This window comes from Larimichthys crocea, chromosome XIII (genome assembly GCF_000972845.2).
Source record: "Larimichthys crocea isolate SSNF chromosome XIII, L_crocea_2.0, whole genome shotgun sequence".
Lineage (NCBI taxonomy): Eukaryota > Metazoa > Chordata > Actinopteri > Sciaenidae > Larimichthys > Larimichthys crocea.
Window position 1 is genome coordinate 23,064,585 of NC_040023.1, and position 17,331 is coordinate 23,081,915.

Consider the following 17,331-nt stretch of genomic DNA (forward strand, 5'->3'; position numbering starts at 1 on the left):
TTCCTCCGCCACCATCTTCCAGACGCCGTTCAGCTATCTTCTGGCTTAAGGAAAATAAAGTCATGGTTACAGGGGGGGGGTAAAAATACTCGGCTGCTCTTACATCAGTGCGCTCCGTGATATTTTTAGGGAACTTCTCCCATTCGCGTCGGAGTGGTTACTGGGTGTCTGTCTTTGCCAGCTCTGGATTGTCGCCTACAACGCCTCTGTGCATCGGAGGGAGACACGACACAGCGCGTCCTGAGGTTTCCGTGTAAACATGTAAAAGGAAAAACAGCGCGGGGGTGCAGCAGTAAGGAGGTCTTTGGAAGATATACATAAAAAAAAAGCACAGGACACCGTGGGGACTCAACAATGACGGCTTGACCTCGTCTCTGTGAGGATATGGAAGGGACCAAAGCGTCCAGTCCTGTCGCCTGTGTGAGCACAGCGGTGGCTGCTGCTGCTGTGCCGGGAGATTTGGCCGGGTTTGGATAATTGGCGCATTTAGTGTGCCAGCACTTCTTAGACGGGACATATGGGAAAGTGAACTGTAACAATAATAATTTGAACTTTACACAGCAGAAATGGATACTTACAAAATAGCGTGGTGACCAGCTTTTTAATATTTTATCTCATTTAAGTTGTTTTTATGTTTTATTTGAATGCGCTGGAGGAATGTGGAGTGCGTTTATGAACGGTTCGGGACTGCACGGTGGGGGCGGTGCTGGCGGGGGATACGTCCCGTCTCAGGGATGGGAGTTTGTGCCGTGCACCAGGATGGATAGAGCAGATAGAGGCAGGGGCAAAAGCCGCAGTCCGCTGAGGAGGATCTCCTCTCCGCCCACCGTCTTCAGTCAGCTTTACGAGCCCCAGTTCAGCGCTTCTCCGGGTGGTGGAGAAGGTGGAGCAGGGACGCAGCTTGAGGTCCTCAGGGGACAAATGTGGCCGGGTCCCGAACCCCAGCAGCAGCAGCAGCAAACCCAGCACACGAGGCTTAAAAAGAAATTTGAGGAACTGAAAAAGAGACACGTACAAGACAAGGAAGGATGGATGCGCGAGAAGGAGTCATTGTTGAGAGAAGTGGCTGATATACAAGTAACTGGAAATATTTACTGTGTTATGTGGAATCATCTCTTATATTCCCAGAAGATTCCTCAAAGTTTCAAATTCAAAATTTAATAATCTGACACACCGCAGTCAGTTTATTGCAATGTGGATTTACTTCTGTCTTAGTTCTTCTCTAATTGCTCCAGTTGCACCTTGTAGAAGAGGAATAGTGGACTTTTTTTTTGTCATTTCATCTGGTCATATTTGGTTACAAAAGATTTCCAACTGTGTTTCCATGCAGGGAGGAGAGAACAGGAGGATTCTGCTGGACTTGAAGACAGTTTTGGATGAAGTGCAGTTGGAGGTGAAGAGAGAGGAGGAGAAGAGGAGTGAGCTCCAGCTGCAGTACACCAGAGACAGATGTGCCTGGGAGCTGGAGAAGGCTGAGCTCAAATGCAGGATTGCACAGGTATAACTTGGGATGACGATGGCAATGATGTATGGGTGGGATTTAGGGTTTTAGGCTGGTAAACAAAAGCATCTGCAGACAAATAATTAGTCAGTTTCAGAGTTTAGATGGTGTTAGTGTATGTGAGCAATGTACTGTATGTATTACTTAATATATAGTTGCAAAGTAACACTAATCTTTTCACAAGGAAATCTTCATTGCCATTAATATCCATATTGTTTCTTGTGTGTATTTTGTGTATTTTCCCATGTCATGTGCATGTGTGTGCATGTCTGGCCTCCAGTTTGGTGTAAATTGGGCTTGCCACTTTTGCCACCCACATGGCAGGGTGATAAGTCACCCTGGCATCCGTCCAGCTCAAGCCTCAGCTTAGACAAAAGATTTGCACTGAGGAGACAAACACAGTTATCCCCGCTCAGCCACAGACACCCGACTTGGCTTTTCAAAGCTCGCTCTCGATGAAATATTAACCTATTGTTGCCTTGGACAGCTACTGTTCAGTGTTTCTTAAAATGGGCAAAAATACTTTAAGTTTGCATACCAGTGCCATGCTGTGTCAGGCACTGCACGGATCTCTTGAAGGACCCTGCATAGTTACTCTTCAAAGCAATGTGGCTTTGAGGATTTTGCTTTCTGGTTAGATCAGAAGATATATTTATTTGTTTGCCTTAAAGTATGGGTGTAGACCAGATCAGACTTGCTCATGCAAATGTTTGATTCTGTAAAAATTTTAATTTGTGTCTCTGCGTGTCTTGGTGCTTGATGTATCTCTAGTTTTGTTGTGATGTTGTGATGGCAGTGCCTTTATCTGCTAGCTGAGCCCCATATGATTCCTGTCACAGGATCAGTGTGTAGGATTCGGAGGCATCGATTGATGTAGTTGCTGATTGTAACCCCCGTACATCACCCTCTCCCTAGTTTGAACAAAACTGTGACAAAATGGCTGTGAAGCTTATGAAAAGAGTGAAATGCCATTTCTAGAGTCAGTGTTTAGCTTGTCTCTTCCAGGCTACTGTGGAAACATGGTGGTTAAACATGGCGACTCCATAGTTCAAAACATAATTATTATTTTCAGGTGATTATACACTAATGAAAGCATAGTTATGCATACTATCATCAATTTCTGCTGTATTCCATGAATAGAGACCTCTAAATCTCACACTGGACTTTTAAAAACAGATTGGTCATCACAGCAGTCCTTTTGTTTGTCCTCCAAAGCTACAGGCAAAAATCAAAATGATGAAGCTCAGAAATTCCATAATGTCGTGCTGGAAATTAACAAGGTGGTGCAAAGATACTGCAGAGCGGCTGGACAAGACCACTGATGACACAATGACACGGGAATGCAACATAGTAACATGGTTTTACCAGATCACAGAGCACACGCACCTTGATAGGTTAACTGCCATCAGAGCACTCTCTGTGAGTAGATGGCACAATGTTGCTTCCCAGCTCTTCTTCTTTGTTGGCGCTGTGCCTTCTCACACGCAGTGTCTGACAGAGAGCCTTATAGAACAGAGACATTTACTGTCCTGTTTTGTCGTCAGATCCTAATCTACTACAGGAGGTTGTACCACACAAACACACAGGCTGATGTTTATACCAAGATGCTGATGTGCATGTGAGACGTCTTTGTTAAAAGAAGTTTCAGCCAGTCAGAGCTTTGCCACAATAGAGAATCAAGAGAAATCAGGATGATTGTTTGGGACAGAATCGATGTCATGATGGTCCATTTCTTTATATGCAACGTGCTCATCTAAATCTGCGTGTGTGAACATTCAGAGTGTACAATCATTTTGAATGGAATGTGCGCCCACACATACACGGACATTTATGTACTGATTGTGCAAACAGACCAAAGGAAATGTGACTTGGAGTTAAACCATGCTGGGCGGGGTTAGCTCCATTGTAAAAGTTGTTTTGTCTCGATGCCACATCCTGCCACAGTTTATAGTTTTGGGTACATGTTTACCAAGTGTTAATCTAGGGTTGCTCATCAGGTTAACAATACATCAAGTCAAGATTTCGGAAATCATTCGCAGCTCAGTAATCAAATGACTAATTTACACACTTCTAACTTCCGAGCATCATGGGCAAAAAATTTGTATAACTGAATTTTGGTCTGCTATTAGTTTGCAGAAGTAGTACTGCATGACGTTTGACTGTTGCTCTTAGACAAAGTTCTTCAAATAATAGTTAATTAACAGCCCGATAATCAAACTGATTGTCATTTTGTTTCACTTTATTTATTTCTATATGAATTGCTGAACAAATCAGATGTGGGCCGCCCTTCTAGAATGCATGCTGGTGTAACTTCATTTCACTTCGAAGTGAAACGTGAACACTTTCAGCATGGGTGAGAAACTCCTGTCATTTTCCACATGTGCACAGGAGATCCCATTTTTAGTTTTGTCAGAGATTGAAAACAGAGGGTGTTATGGAGGTAAAAAGTAGTTGTTAGAGCAGTAAGAATGAACTGATTTGAAAAGTAATTGTAAGATTAACATTTGTGTCTGAGTAGAGCTTTTTGATGTGATCAGCTGAATGATACAGTCAGAGGGCTCAGCTATCTTTCTACAGTTTTCTATGATAATCATGTTAGTGTTCTGCTGCTAGCAGGACAGCTATCTTCTGTTTGTTCATTATTGCACTTTGATTGCGTGCCATTGCTTTTAAAGTCTGTACAAAGGAAGGCGACTAGAATACTGCAGAGGATTATCCAAGCAGCCAAGTGCATTACACAAACCTGAAGTTAGTGAATGGAAGAAATGGTGGATAGTCAAGGACCTGGCTCCAGTAAGCTGGAATTTTGAGGTCATTTTGAGAGACACCATAAATTAAATGACACTTCCATGTTGTCATGGTGAAGATGTCCTTGTCTGTACTTAACCAAGCGAGCCTGCTTAAATCTATGTAATTCTACATAATATCTCTAATCAGTAAGTGAGTTAATTAAGCGCCAGCCAACACGGTTGTAGTTGCATGCCTGTTCTATTCCTGAGATTTTGATTACACACTCTTCTCCACAACCGGCTATGGCTGTGAATGTAAGTACTGTATGTCGTTTCCACATCCTTTTTGGGCACTTCTACCACCAAATACCAAGCAAGCATCCAAAGTCCCAGGCAGAGGTCTTAGGCCGGATATTTCCAGGCATATTTCTCTGCATGCCACTGATTTATGAAAGCTGCTGGCAGCTAGGAGACATCTCACTCCGCCTTAGCAGCCAACTCCCCCCTCCTCCATTTACCTCGTCTCCCCACCTCCCCTAGGAATGTGACATTGTACAAGGCTCTGTGTCCGCTATTTATAGTGGGTCACCGTGGTGACACAGTTACCTTCATATACCCTGTGCCATATAGTGACAGACAGGGGATGGCTCCTCAAGACTGATTTTTAAGACTGATTTAAGATGACAGGCCTCTGTCTCAATCAATGAAAAACGGTCTTCAGCTTGTTTTTGCACTTTCACTATTTGTTTACGTTTGGATGTTTAAATAGACTGTGGACAGCACCCATCATCATCTGCCTGTAATTGTGGAGAACTTTGAGAGGAGCCACAGGCAGACAGAAAGGGTTGACTTGTTTTCCTACACCATAATTTCATGACCCCAGGCCACAGGCAGAAATAGCACCATGACCGGGGCTTGTAAGAAGGCTTTGGTCGCTGTCTGTGACTGAACACTGAAATAACACACTCAGGCACGCTCGTATGCATTCTCTCCCTCTTTCTAACACACACTACAAACACACACATGCACAAGCATATATGCACATGCACAGGCGTTGTCTTGGGCTCTTTCCAGCTCCAAAGCCAACACTTTTTTTTCCGCCTTTTCATGAGCAACAAAAATGCACATATTTACCCCCGAGGATTCAGACCTACGTACTAAAACACATCCTTATTCTTTAACACTACAAAAGAGGAAAGCCTCTAAATCAGAGAATTGCCTTGTATTGCAGTATCTTGTTGGTAGAGGACATTTCAGATGAGTTTTCCCAGCATTGTTCTTTTATCTAGAGGTACAAGACCACCAAGACCTAAATCTTTAATGTCATCAAGGTTAGTCAGTTTTAAGCTCTTTTCAAGCTGACAGTGAACTCAAGCTTAGAAATACAGTTTAAGGTTCTATAAAGTGAACATGTTTTTGGCCACAACATAGTGAAATTCCCTGGGGAAATTCCCAGGTTATTTCACATAAAGAGAGCATTGAATAGAAACATTCAGTAATATTCTCATTAAGAATTGAACCTAATAAAATTGGTATTTTTGTAATGTGACTGTTGAAAGGAGTCACAAGTTTGGCCTCATTTGTGTTGAGATATCCTCTTTGTATGACCAGTCTCTCCAAAAACAGAGTATCGTCTGACCGAAGCCACAGACACATTTCACAGTGTCTAAATCAGCTGTATCCTGCACTGTATCCCGTGTTAGTGACATACCATAGAAAAGAGATTTGAACCCTCAACCCATGAACTCTGTGTGTGAGTTCTTACAGGATATTTTCATCTTTTAGTCTAGTCTCTTTTCTCCCTCTTCCCTCCTCTGAACTCACTCACACTCGTCCCCGTGGTGTATTATTCCCCCACTTCCCCCACCTTCTCTTCCTGCCACTCCTTCATTCTCTTAATTCCACTTTTAACAATTTCTCATCTGGCTCTCATCCTCTTCTTCTCCCAACTGCAATTTATCCTTTATCACCACTAACTGTTTTCTCCACTGACTCTCCCACTCTTTCCCTTCCCATCTCCCTTCTCTCTCCTCCTCTGTGCCCTCTGCACTCCCTGTCCTTTTCGTTCTCTTCAGTTGGAGGCTAGAGAGGGTGCTGGCTTGATCGGTGGAGGAGGCCAGGCAGCCGCAAGTCCCAGCTCTGTGGCGTCACGGAGTGCTCGAGAGCAGCACGGCGAGACTTCAACACTCCGCCGGGAGAGGGAAGAGCAGCGGAGGCTCCTGGTGGACACACACTCGACTGCCATGGACCTGCGCTGTCGCCTGGAGCACAATGAGAGGGACTGGTCAAGGGAGAAAGCCGAGCTGCTGGAGAGGTTCGACATGGAGAGGAGGGAATGGGAGAGTCAGCTGAGGGATATGCAGAAGAAAATAGAAGAGGTAAGGCACTCTGAGAGTGTCTAAATGAGAATATTATTGCATTTTGTCAGTGTTTAAGGATTTGGTTTGGGGTTAGGATTAGATTTATGTAAAATAGAGCAAGTTAATGACTAGATAAAAACCTCAAAAGTATGTAGTACTGTTTCCAAACTTCTGAAATTATTGTCTACATGTATGATGTATGGCATCCTATGCACTGAGCAGTGTGTAACACTTCCCTCCTACACATCCTGTTCACCGTCAGCACTGTCAAAACAATATCCCTCAGTGCAGCTGCAGGAAATATGAGGAAAGGAAGGACGAGAGTTCTGTTCTTTCTCTGATCTCTGTATACTGAGACAGAGGCAGTGATTGAGACAGTCTATGCATGTAATAGATAAAAAATATACTCCTCCTTAGGTAGCTACAATCTTTGACAGACAAAAGCAGAAAAGCTTATTCGTTAATCAAATTTGTCTTTTTTTATTTAGCTAATTACAAATGCTGTTAAAAGGGCATCTATAGTCCCATCTTTGTATCAAACCATTCATGCATTTCTGAATAAAAAACATAATAGACAACTATGCAAAACTATAGGGAAGTCTGTTCATATTTGGAAATTTGTTTGACTAACTAAATAATCATTATTTTAGTAAGTATACTTTAGCATAATTGTGCTATGGTAATATGAGAAATACAGCTGAAACAACCAGGGAATCGACCAAAACTGAAAGGAAATCTAAGACTGGATTAATTTAGTTATAGTTTTTCAAACAAAATGCCAAAGATTAGCTTGTTCCTCTTATATCTTATCTATATCTTTGGGATTTAAGTTGTTTGGACAATTTAAACCTTTGACCTTGGCTTGGGTAACTTGTTCTGAGCATTTTCCATTATTTTATAGACCAAATGATCAAATAATTCACAGACCAAGTGGATTTAAGTAGAATGTGCATAAATGTCGGTTGTAGCCTTATAAAGAAAGTTCAACTTCTTTAGCTACTTGTGTTAAAATGGTCATGAGATGACAATTAGCTGATAAGAAGGTATAACAGGATAAGGCAGGTCAGAGAGGGAAGTAATTATGAGCAAATTCAGCATAAAGGGACAAAGTGAAAGAATAATATAGTTTAGCATGGGTGGTGACAAAGCCTGAGTCGAAATCTGACATGCCCAGAGCAGATTAGTGTTTTTAATGAGGGAAGCCATACAAAAGTAGTTGGACAGAGTGCGAAGGCACTGGAACAATTTGCTATGAAAAGAACATGTGGCTCTCATTTGTCCCTCTGAGACCAGAAAATGAGAGAGGAAAACAGCCGAGGAATAAAGCAAGCTAAAAGGCAGAAGTCCCATCTAGACACTGCGAGATGGGAAAGGAGCCCAGTCAACATGAAATGGTTACTATTTTTGGATTCTGTGGCAGGAGGCCAGAGGTTATCCAATTTTATTTGAAAGAATTCTTTGAATGATTTGTTTAATCGTCTGTATTAAATATGTTCATAGGATTCATTGCTATGCTGTCTTGCTATATTAGTTTGTGATCTTGCAGGAGCCATAGATACAATATGTGTACTAACGACTGCCACTGATATTCATTCTTGGCCCATATACTGTATTTCCCTGCATTCTGAGCAACCAATGAGAGTAGAGTGATTACTAGTTATAATGTAGGCTGTGGGCTCATAATGTATGTCAATTTCAACACAACACTATCTGACTTAGCATCAGAAAAATCTGACTAAAAACATAATGTGGTGTTTACATTGACAGTATTTAGCTGATAAAATTACACATGTTTCTAATGTTGCTGTTGCCCAATTATTGCTGAAAAAAGTGTGACCTCTTTCTTCTTCCTTTGTCTAGCTGTACTGTGAAGTGAGGGCCAAGCGAGAAGGGACCGGACTGGATGGCAGGAGGCAGGACAACGATGATGCTGCATATAGGCTCAGCATACGCTCAATCAGCACTGGCTCCAGTCTGCTCAGTGACAACTCTCGCTCAGAGCCACTCAGCAGCAGCAGTCAGTCAGAACCAGTCAGACATTCACCTTTACCTGGTTTTGGTCACAAAAGAAACATCAGCGGTTGTGTTGGCACAGATAGTCACCACTCCACATGCTTCCAAGCAGACAGCTTCTGTGAATATAATATTGGCGGACAGATTACTCAGAATGACGTTTCACAACCTGAGCCGGTTGATGAATTCAAATCCAGAGGCACTTGGGAGCAAGACGCAGTCACTGATATCGAGGAAGCTGTGGATACAACAGAGCTGGATGCTATTTTTCATGGAGCTCCTGGACATTGGGTGCCACAGAAAAATGTCTCTAAAGATGATGAAAAAAATGTCCATGTTAGTCCTCAAGAAAGTCCTCGTTGGTCAGAGCGGAGCTGTGGCAGCGACAAGAAGAAGAACACCACTGCTCTCAATGCTGTGAGTGTTTTAAACTATTTTTGTTTTGGCAGAAAACACTTTATATGCATTTCAGACACATCAGTGTGGTTCTCTGCCTGTCTTAACTGCTGACACAAACTTTGATCAGTCCTCCTGCAATGTCTCCTGTATGCTAGTCTTTGTCATTCTTGTTTTTTTTTAAATACATACACCCTCAATTTAAGGTTTATTTGTACAGTGCTCCAGTAAAAAGATTTCCAGCATGTCTCATTGTATCTCTGTCTCTTTTCTCTGTGTCTCAGGCTCTGAAGGAGATTGCCCGTGTAAGCGAGGAGCTTTGTAGCTACCAAGACGAGATCAGAAAGAAGAGCGAGGATAGGAGGTAAATAAATCCCCCTTGCTATATTAACTTCTTGGTGCCAGCTATGATAATCACTCTCTGTATTGTTTTGATGCACTTATGATGTAAATAATGTCAATGCCATGTTTGTTTGTTTGTGCTGTAAGAGACACAATAAAACACCTTTTAACTATTATTACTACTAATGTCTATTTTTAAAAGTAACCACAAATGGAATGGAGATGTAAATTGCATAGATTCATTTCAATTAAAGTGACATGAGTAAATGAATTTTACTGTTTAATTTTATTCAGGAATCGATCTGAATCCTTGTGCCTACCTGAGGAGAGCGAGAGGCTGTTTGGCCATGATAAAACCCAACTGGAGGTTGATGAAACCCCCTGCGACCTCAGCCAGATATATGATGACCTTCGGGCCTTGGAGAGGGAAAACTGGATCACCTTGTCACCAGATAACACCTGGCTGGTAAACAGAGGCCTGAGCAAATCCCGCACAGCCAACAGCGCTGATCCAGACAGAGAAAAACAGACCAGCCCCGGAGTACTCTCTGAGATTGATACAGCAGCTCCACCCATCCCTCCCCGCATCTCCTCTTGGAATCTGAGTACACCCACCCATCCAGACACAGAACTTCACATCCCAGAAACCCCTGTGACGACAGTAAGGAAGTGCCATAGCCCTTGTGTTCTGATAGACAGAAAGTGTAGCAGCCCATCTATCGTCAGGAAGTTTGGGGCCATGCTACAAGAAAATGAAGGAAAAGTTTTAATAGATGGTGTGGTAACATCATGCGCTGTGGCTGCTAACCCAAAATGTAATATTGGCTGCTGCCACAACCGCTGGTCCTGCGATGCAAGCAAGTTTACTAACAGCAAGCTGTCCACACACGGGACTGTCCAGAAAAGCTTCTCTGAAGTCAACATATTGACTGCTGGAAAAGATTACAGACCTAGTGTTGGGGACTTAAAAGAGCTACAAATGCCTCCGATTGTCAAAGAATTACCTGTAGATTTGCTCTTGTCCTCTCTCGAAATATCATCTCCCATCCCCAAACTTCAGGGCTCCAAAAGAAATATAATGCTGGAACAAAAAACAGCAGAGTTCAACAGAACTTTGTTTCAGGCTGAGATGGGTCGTGGTGTAAAGGAAGACGGTTTTACAGTAAAAGATGGCTGCTCTGTGGGTTGCCAGCCAGTCTTTCCAGCAACTTGTGCATCAGATGAGTTTTTAACTCCCAAGGAGACTAAACTTCAGCCACATTGTACTGATGTCACCACCAGCATCATAGAATCACATCCTGAAGTCACATTACCTTTCTCTACCTCGGATTCCACAATTCACGAGGTCCAACTGAGGAGAACTAAATGTGGTCCTGAAGGTCAAGAGGTCAGAATGAACCTCTCATCTGAACAGCCACAGACTGGACTCAAAGAGGCAACCACCATAGCCTCTCAGAGTCCTGCACACCATTCTGAGGTCAAGCACAAAGTTCAAACAGCAAGCAGTCCTTCCAGGAAAACACAAAACAGAGCGGCCACAGAGGTTCTCTTTTCTGAGCCTGTCTTGCCTGCGAGTACCCAGCCAGGTCAGAATGTGGACGGTTCCAGCTCCAAGAATGAGAATCCCAGCGGAGCAAAGCCACAGCCATCCAGAGTTGGTGCTGAGCACAAACCAAGAGAGATGACACAGCCAAGGCATGTGTCTGTTCCTCCTTCCCAGACTGACTCCTCCAGAGCTGGAACCCGAATGATGAAAGACCATCCCTGGAAGCCCCTCACTCTGGCTGCCTACCCACGGCCCGAGGGCTCCAGGTCCAACTACGGGGCAGTGGAAAGGATTCTAAAGAATTATGAGAGCGCAGCCCGGGCTCAACAGAACCAGAGCCAGCAGGACGGGGTGTCTTCAAGTCCTAACATCAGTATCAGGCAGGAGGAGACGGTCACAGAACTGGACATGCTGGACATGGACCCCCTTCCCTTACCTCCCACTCTGAGACACACACAGACTTCACACACCTCACAGATGCACAGCACACACGCACAGCTCAGCAGCCACAATGCCATGAGTGTGAAAGAGTTGCATCTAACAGTGCAGGTGGGTAGAGTCTGATATGTACAATCTGTAATCACATTTTTACATGTAAGGGCCCACCTCGCCACTCGGCAGGTGTACTCTTCACTCCACAGATGTTAATATTTAGGAGAAATGTCTTGAAATGAAATATGTAAGTCTGCATTTTGTTTAGAATAAAATACAATAAGTCAAACTATATTTTCAAGGCCAATGACGCCCGTGGACCTGGATGAACTTGCACATTTCGTTCTGTTTCATTCCATTCTGAAACACTAAGCGCTAGTTGCCCTTGACTGAGGACAGCTCCGGTGGGAATGTTGTTTATTTCTGGTATGTGCTAAGAGACAGAAGCAGGCCAGAGCCTCCATTATAATCTGGGCATCTGGGCCATTCCGTTGCTTAAAGGCTCCTAACAAAAGGAACTGGTGGTGTGGCATATACTATAAAGTTTAAACTTGGCAGGAGGTCTATCACCCTCATCAACTTGTCTTTCATCTTTCAGTCCCTCCACGGGGCCTCGTAGTGGAAGTGTTTTTCTGCTCTTTGTGTTGTAATTACAGAAGTATCTGTAAGAAGCCAGCTGACAAAATGCCCTTGGCAGACCACTGAAACGAGAGCGCTGAAGTGATTACGCTGCTTTAAAGTCATGCAAATGTTAAAGAAATTGTGGGAGCGATTATCAAGCCAATTTTATATGACCTCTTGAAACAAACGTAATTAGAGGCACCTCTTTAGTTTAACCTCAAGCCGATGGGGCACTGTCCAAAATAAAATGCTGAAGATTCTGAAGTTCTGGTAAGTGGCAGCAGAGCTGCAGCACGTGTGAGGTATTTCAGTTCAGATGCTTTTCTTTGGACCAAATGGGAAAGGGATCTTCCTGCGTGACCTTTTTCCGTGAGCGTGCTGAATTTGTTTGAAATATGCCTGTTGTTTCCCCTAGGGTCAAGAAGACTACAGATGGAACACGTGACAAAATGTAAAGTATCTGAGTGTGTGAATTAGATCGTTGATAGAGCGGTGTGATAATCCTAAATGGTAATCCATTTGTTTCTCCACAGGAGAACGAAGAGTCGTCCGTCTCCTCTTCCTCCCACCAGAAGAACTTCTCGAGGCCTGCCCGTCCAGCCAACCGACGCCTCCCCTCCCGGTGGGCCAGCCGCTCCCCCACTTCCTCCCCCTCCACCTTCTCCTCTCCCTCTACCACCCCTCTTGCACCTCCATCCTTCCCACTCCACAAACACACTTCCTCCTTTACCTACTCTCACGCCTTTCACATAGAGACTGTCATAATTTGATCTCCACCTCACTGTGTGACTGAACCAACAAAAAGCCTTTAGTGAACACTACATTACTGTTGTACATAAATGCCAAACCCAGACTGCTTTCCACTCCTACAGACTCAGAAGTGCTTTAGTTGTGAGTTTACCAACTCGCTGTAGAATGTATGTGGAACATAACTGACCACGGAAGAAAAGGATCTGAAACAGCTTCACGTATTCAGCAGTATGCTACAAATAACCTGCCAGGCATCATGTGTAGCCTCAGAAGACAGTGAAAATATCACTTTCCAAGGAACGATCACATCCAAAGCGTCATCCATTCATGCCAACAGACCATCTAAATGGATTTCCTATGCTCAGGTCTGGATTCTAGCCTTCACTAGTGTAGCCTTGCAGATCAACCAACAACACAGACCCTTCACTATCCCCTCTGTTCTGTATACTCTATTTACACCTTAAAAGTGATGCTAGCTCATATTCAAATGATCTAAAAACTTCCAGCCAAATGAAATCCAGACTGATGTATTTAATATGTACTGTATTTTGTATTTTGTGTGCAACATGTTTTGTCTGACGTTGCATACACAATATGCAGCATCACGTAGGAGTTAAAGGCAGTGGAGCAGAGATTCCCCCCTAGCGTCGCTCTCAGTGTGCTGAATAAAGTAGTGTTGGTTTTCTGCCTTCTTGAATATTACCTGCCTGGACTGTACCTTGCCTGTGACTGAAACATGTTTGCTTTATGACTGGCTTTACATTTTTCATGATTACAGTAATGCAAAAATGTGAATGTGAGTTCCTTTTTTTTTTTTTATAACTTTGTACCAAAGGCTGGTTTCTTTATATGCATTTTCCTGATTTGAAAATGAAATGCATTGTTTGTAATAGCATTTTTTTTTCTTTTTTTTTGCTGTACACCCATTGCTAATGTTCTCAAATCAAACTGTGTGTTAAACATCCTTCATGGGAGCCTGCTTTTGTGCATAACATAAATAATGATTATGAAAAAAAATTAAAAAGCCTTTTTTCTACCTTTACTAACTCTGAATGGTCACATATCAGGACATTACTCAGCTTTTTTGGGTCAAAGTGGTGAATCATATCATGATGAAGGTGATGCCTTTGCTGTTCTTTTTGTGTAATAAACATAAGGACTAAATGTTTTCTCTTCTTTTCACATCACATACCCAAGTGTCTACATTTGTATTATATTTGCATTATACTACAGAAGTTGAGCAGCCCTGTAGACAAACACTTTTAGCCTCATTTAACCTGTATGTTATTATTTTCTCCCATAATTCAGTCCATAAACTAGAAGCTAAGATGACCTTACCACTTTTCAGTTTCCATGCCCCAGTGCAGGTCTCTTCAATCCTTATAGCCAGAAATATTATCCAGAAATATTTTAGGGACGGCATCAAGAGGAGCCCTAGGTGACCGTTCAACTCAAAGAGATGAAGCACCAGAACCAAACGGCTGTCTGGCTCCTTTAATCTTATTGACTGACATCTTTGGCGACGCTGTCATCTCTCCTCTGAGTGATGACTGCAGAGCTACGTGACGGCAGCAGAAGAACCGTCCATTACTCTGACAGAGTGTGTCTTTGTGCTTTGGTGCTGGATGTTTGTGCAGTGTTTAAGCATTTTTCCATAGATATAAGCTTTCTAAATGCGATTTTGTTTGACATGAGATGAGCTAAACTCACCATCTCACTTCTAATATATGTCTAGAATGTAAAAAAACCTGGATTATTTCATATTTTTATTGCGCCATCTGGCAAATGATTAGTTAGTTTGTTTGTTTGTTTTTACACATACACACACACACACATGCATGTGCCCATTCACTTACATAAGCATACAAAGGCACATGCACAAAATACCCCCTTGGCCCTGAGAGGGACAGACACCTAACCCCTCACCCTGAAACCTGGCACCTTATGCTGACTGAAATAACAGGTGCGACAATGTTACGGTGCCAGAAATCCTACCCCGTCGCTGATATAAATATAAATATTGTCATCCTTTCTTGATGGGCAGCCTAGTACTGGCTGGCTGGCTCACCCTGTTTTCCTGTGTCAAGGTTGGGCAAGGAGTGTAGATTCCCAGTACTGGCCTGTGTTCAAGTCTGGAGGTTTCCAGATGTTGAAACCATTATATAACCAGTACTAAATGTTTTGATTCCAGTGCTGCTTAAAACACAATAACACTGGAAAGAATTTATGGAACAATCTGCATTTTATCATGAAAGCATAGAGCGAGTAGAGTTAACAGATGATTGTCATCAAGTGCAGACAGCAGCTCCTTCAAAGTCTGATTATGATGCCAATAGTTAGTTCACATGCTTATTACAATAAATGTATAATATTAGTTTTTCATGTTTTATTTTGTCATTTAAAACCACGCTCCGCTGAGAGATGTCTGCATGCATATGTTTCTAGTTTTGTTAAACCCTGCAGGAGGTGATTTTATTATTTTCACAACTTCAGCCAGAGACAAGGAACTAATCAGGCTGCTGTATACAGCTCGTTTTCATTGACGCTCCAATAAAAATCCATATCCACACAGACACACAACATCCCCTGGCCATGCACACTATTTGATATGATTCGATTTGATCTGTCTAGACCAAAGCAGGTCCTTTCTGTAGTCCCCCCCACTCTCACAGCCTTGAATAAAAGAACTCAGACTATTTTCATTCACGATACTGCACATGGATTCTAATTAGCTGCTCTGACCTTTTGGTTGTTTCAATGCTGCATTTTTTGCTCGCGGCTTTCTGTTTGTTTGCAGCCTTGTTTGTTTTTGCTACAAACATTGTGAAGTCTGATTGGCCTGCAAGGAAGCTCTCCATCATTAGTCTCATGTCCACTTCATAACTAGTTAGGCATATTTGTTCATTAGATATATCCTTGCAGAATATTTAATAATACGTTTGAGCGAAGACTATGTTGCAGTTTAGATTTGGTTTCAAGTGTAAATGTTGCATTTTGTCTATTAATTATTCTGCTTTTTGAGTTGCTGACACATCCCAGTAGCTGCTACTGCAGAAAAGCATTCATTGGCCCTCTGGTATCTCCTGGATCCATGTCCTCCAGCTCCAGACCTTCCCACCCTCCTCACAGGAAACCTCCAGGCCCCTGAGAGCCTCTGGCACCTGCCAACCTGCCATTCTTCCTGCCCTGAAATAGACCCTTACTGGCAATCTCTTTCACTGAGTGTGTGTGTGTGTGTATGCGCGTGTGTGTGTTTTCTTATCTTAGTGAGTTGGTACAGAGCCATGCTGACTGCAACGCATTCCCTGACTTCCTGTGGAGCCCCAGACAGCTGCATATCGATCAGGCCACTGATGCATCACTTCAGAGGCCACATGCAGTAAACGCTGAGACACACACAGGCATATATGCAACGACATTTGTGCATGCATACAGACAAGTGTGTATCTTTCTGTGTGTGTCTCTGTCTCTATCTCTCCCTCCCATTAGTCAGTTTGTAATTTCAGACAGGCTTCCATTATCAGCTGGAGTCTGCGGCTGCATCACTGATATCCGGGCGGATCATAAAACAGCAGGGCTGACTTTAATCAAAATGACTGAAAGGGCTAAGCAGAGGATGAATGAGAATGGACAGGCACAGTGAGATAATGGTTTGGGAATGAAAGTTTATAAAAGGATGCCAATCCATCACACACTTTACACAGATAGAAAGTCAGAGTACCATGTATGCAAATTCCACTAAGCCACCATGTCCTCCAGGTGCTGTACTTCACAGAGTGATATTTAGAGACAGGTTTGCAGGCAGGCTGACCAGGCTGAATGTACTGTACACAGCAAGAAGGAGAGTCAGCGTGTCTGGAATGCCTGCCTCGGAAGAGTCTCACCCACCTTTTTAAATTCCTTCCCCACTTTTAAATAGACTTTAGAGGTGGGGACTTTTAAACTTAGTTTAGTCTATCGCAGCTTTGGATGCCATGCACTGTGTCCTCATTGATGACCTTTTATGTTTGCAGTACAGTCAACGGGATATTTGGTTCCACAAAGCAATATGTCTAGGGAGATATACCAGATATACCATGTCTAGGGAGATGTACTTTGTACATTTGCAATAGTTTGTACAGATGTTAGATTGGTATATGAATATGATACAATACACAATCACTTTTGCAAGTCTTAAATTTGTTTGACTTCTGATTCACCATGTTTGTGGTATCCTCAGTGATCCAGCTGAAACAGAAAGGTATTTTTGGTTCCTTACTTTGTTTACACAGACATGTTCAGGGCTGTGAATAATGGCAGAGGATGTGCGGATAGAAGTGAAAGATTTATGCTCCCAGTAGCCATAGATCAGACCACAGGACAGGAAGTGTCTCAGCCTCCCTCTGTCTTGGCACATTTTCCCTCCTCTTCCTGCACATCTTTTGGTCTTTATATCATCCTCTTGTTTTTGTTTGTCTATGCTTGTTTGCTTCTGTATGAATGCCCTCATTTCTTCATTTTCCACCACAGAACATCACATTTCTCTCCTGTCTGATCTCTCACTTGTCTCTGTGCATGCAGATAAAATTGAGCAGTATTTACACTGATGCCTTTTTTTTTACTTAAAGTTATTTGAACAACTTCTGTTACATTCTTAACACA

At 42.8% G+C, this 17,331-nt stretch overlaps 1 protein-coding gene across 2 annotated transcripts; it reads left to right on the forward strand.

Moving 5' to 3' along the window:
* The first annotated feature begins 359 nt into the window (after positions 1 to 359).
* Positions 360 to 13,765, forward strand: mtcl3a (MTCL family member 3a). Of its 2 annotated transcripts, XM_019256844.2 has the most exons (8): positions 360 to 1,077; positions 1,331 to 1,498; positions 6,306 to 6,608; positions 8,451 to 9,020; positions 9,284 to 9,363; positions 9,636 to 11,436; positions 12,356 to 12,391; positions 12,474 to 12,605. In XM_019256844.2, exons 1-7 carry the CDS (start codon positions 658 to 660, stop codon positions 12,383 to 12,385), a joined length of 3,372 nt encoding a protein of 1,123 aa, XP_019112389.2. In that variant the 5' UTR covers positions 360 to 657; the 3' UTR covers positions 12,386 to 12,391; positions 12,474 to 12,605. The 2 variants fall into 2 exon arrangements, with proteins under 2 accessions (XP_019112389.2, XP_010738321.3); XM_010740019.3 differs by lacking the exon at positions 12,356 to 12,391 and having other exon boundaries at positions 367 to 1,077; positions 12,474 to 13,765.
* Positions 13,766 to 17,331: the final 3,566 nt, after the last annotated feature.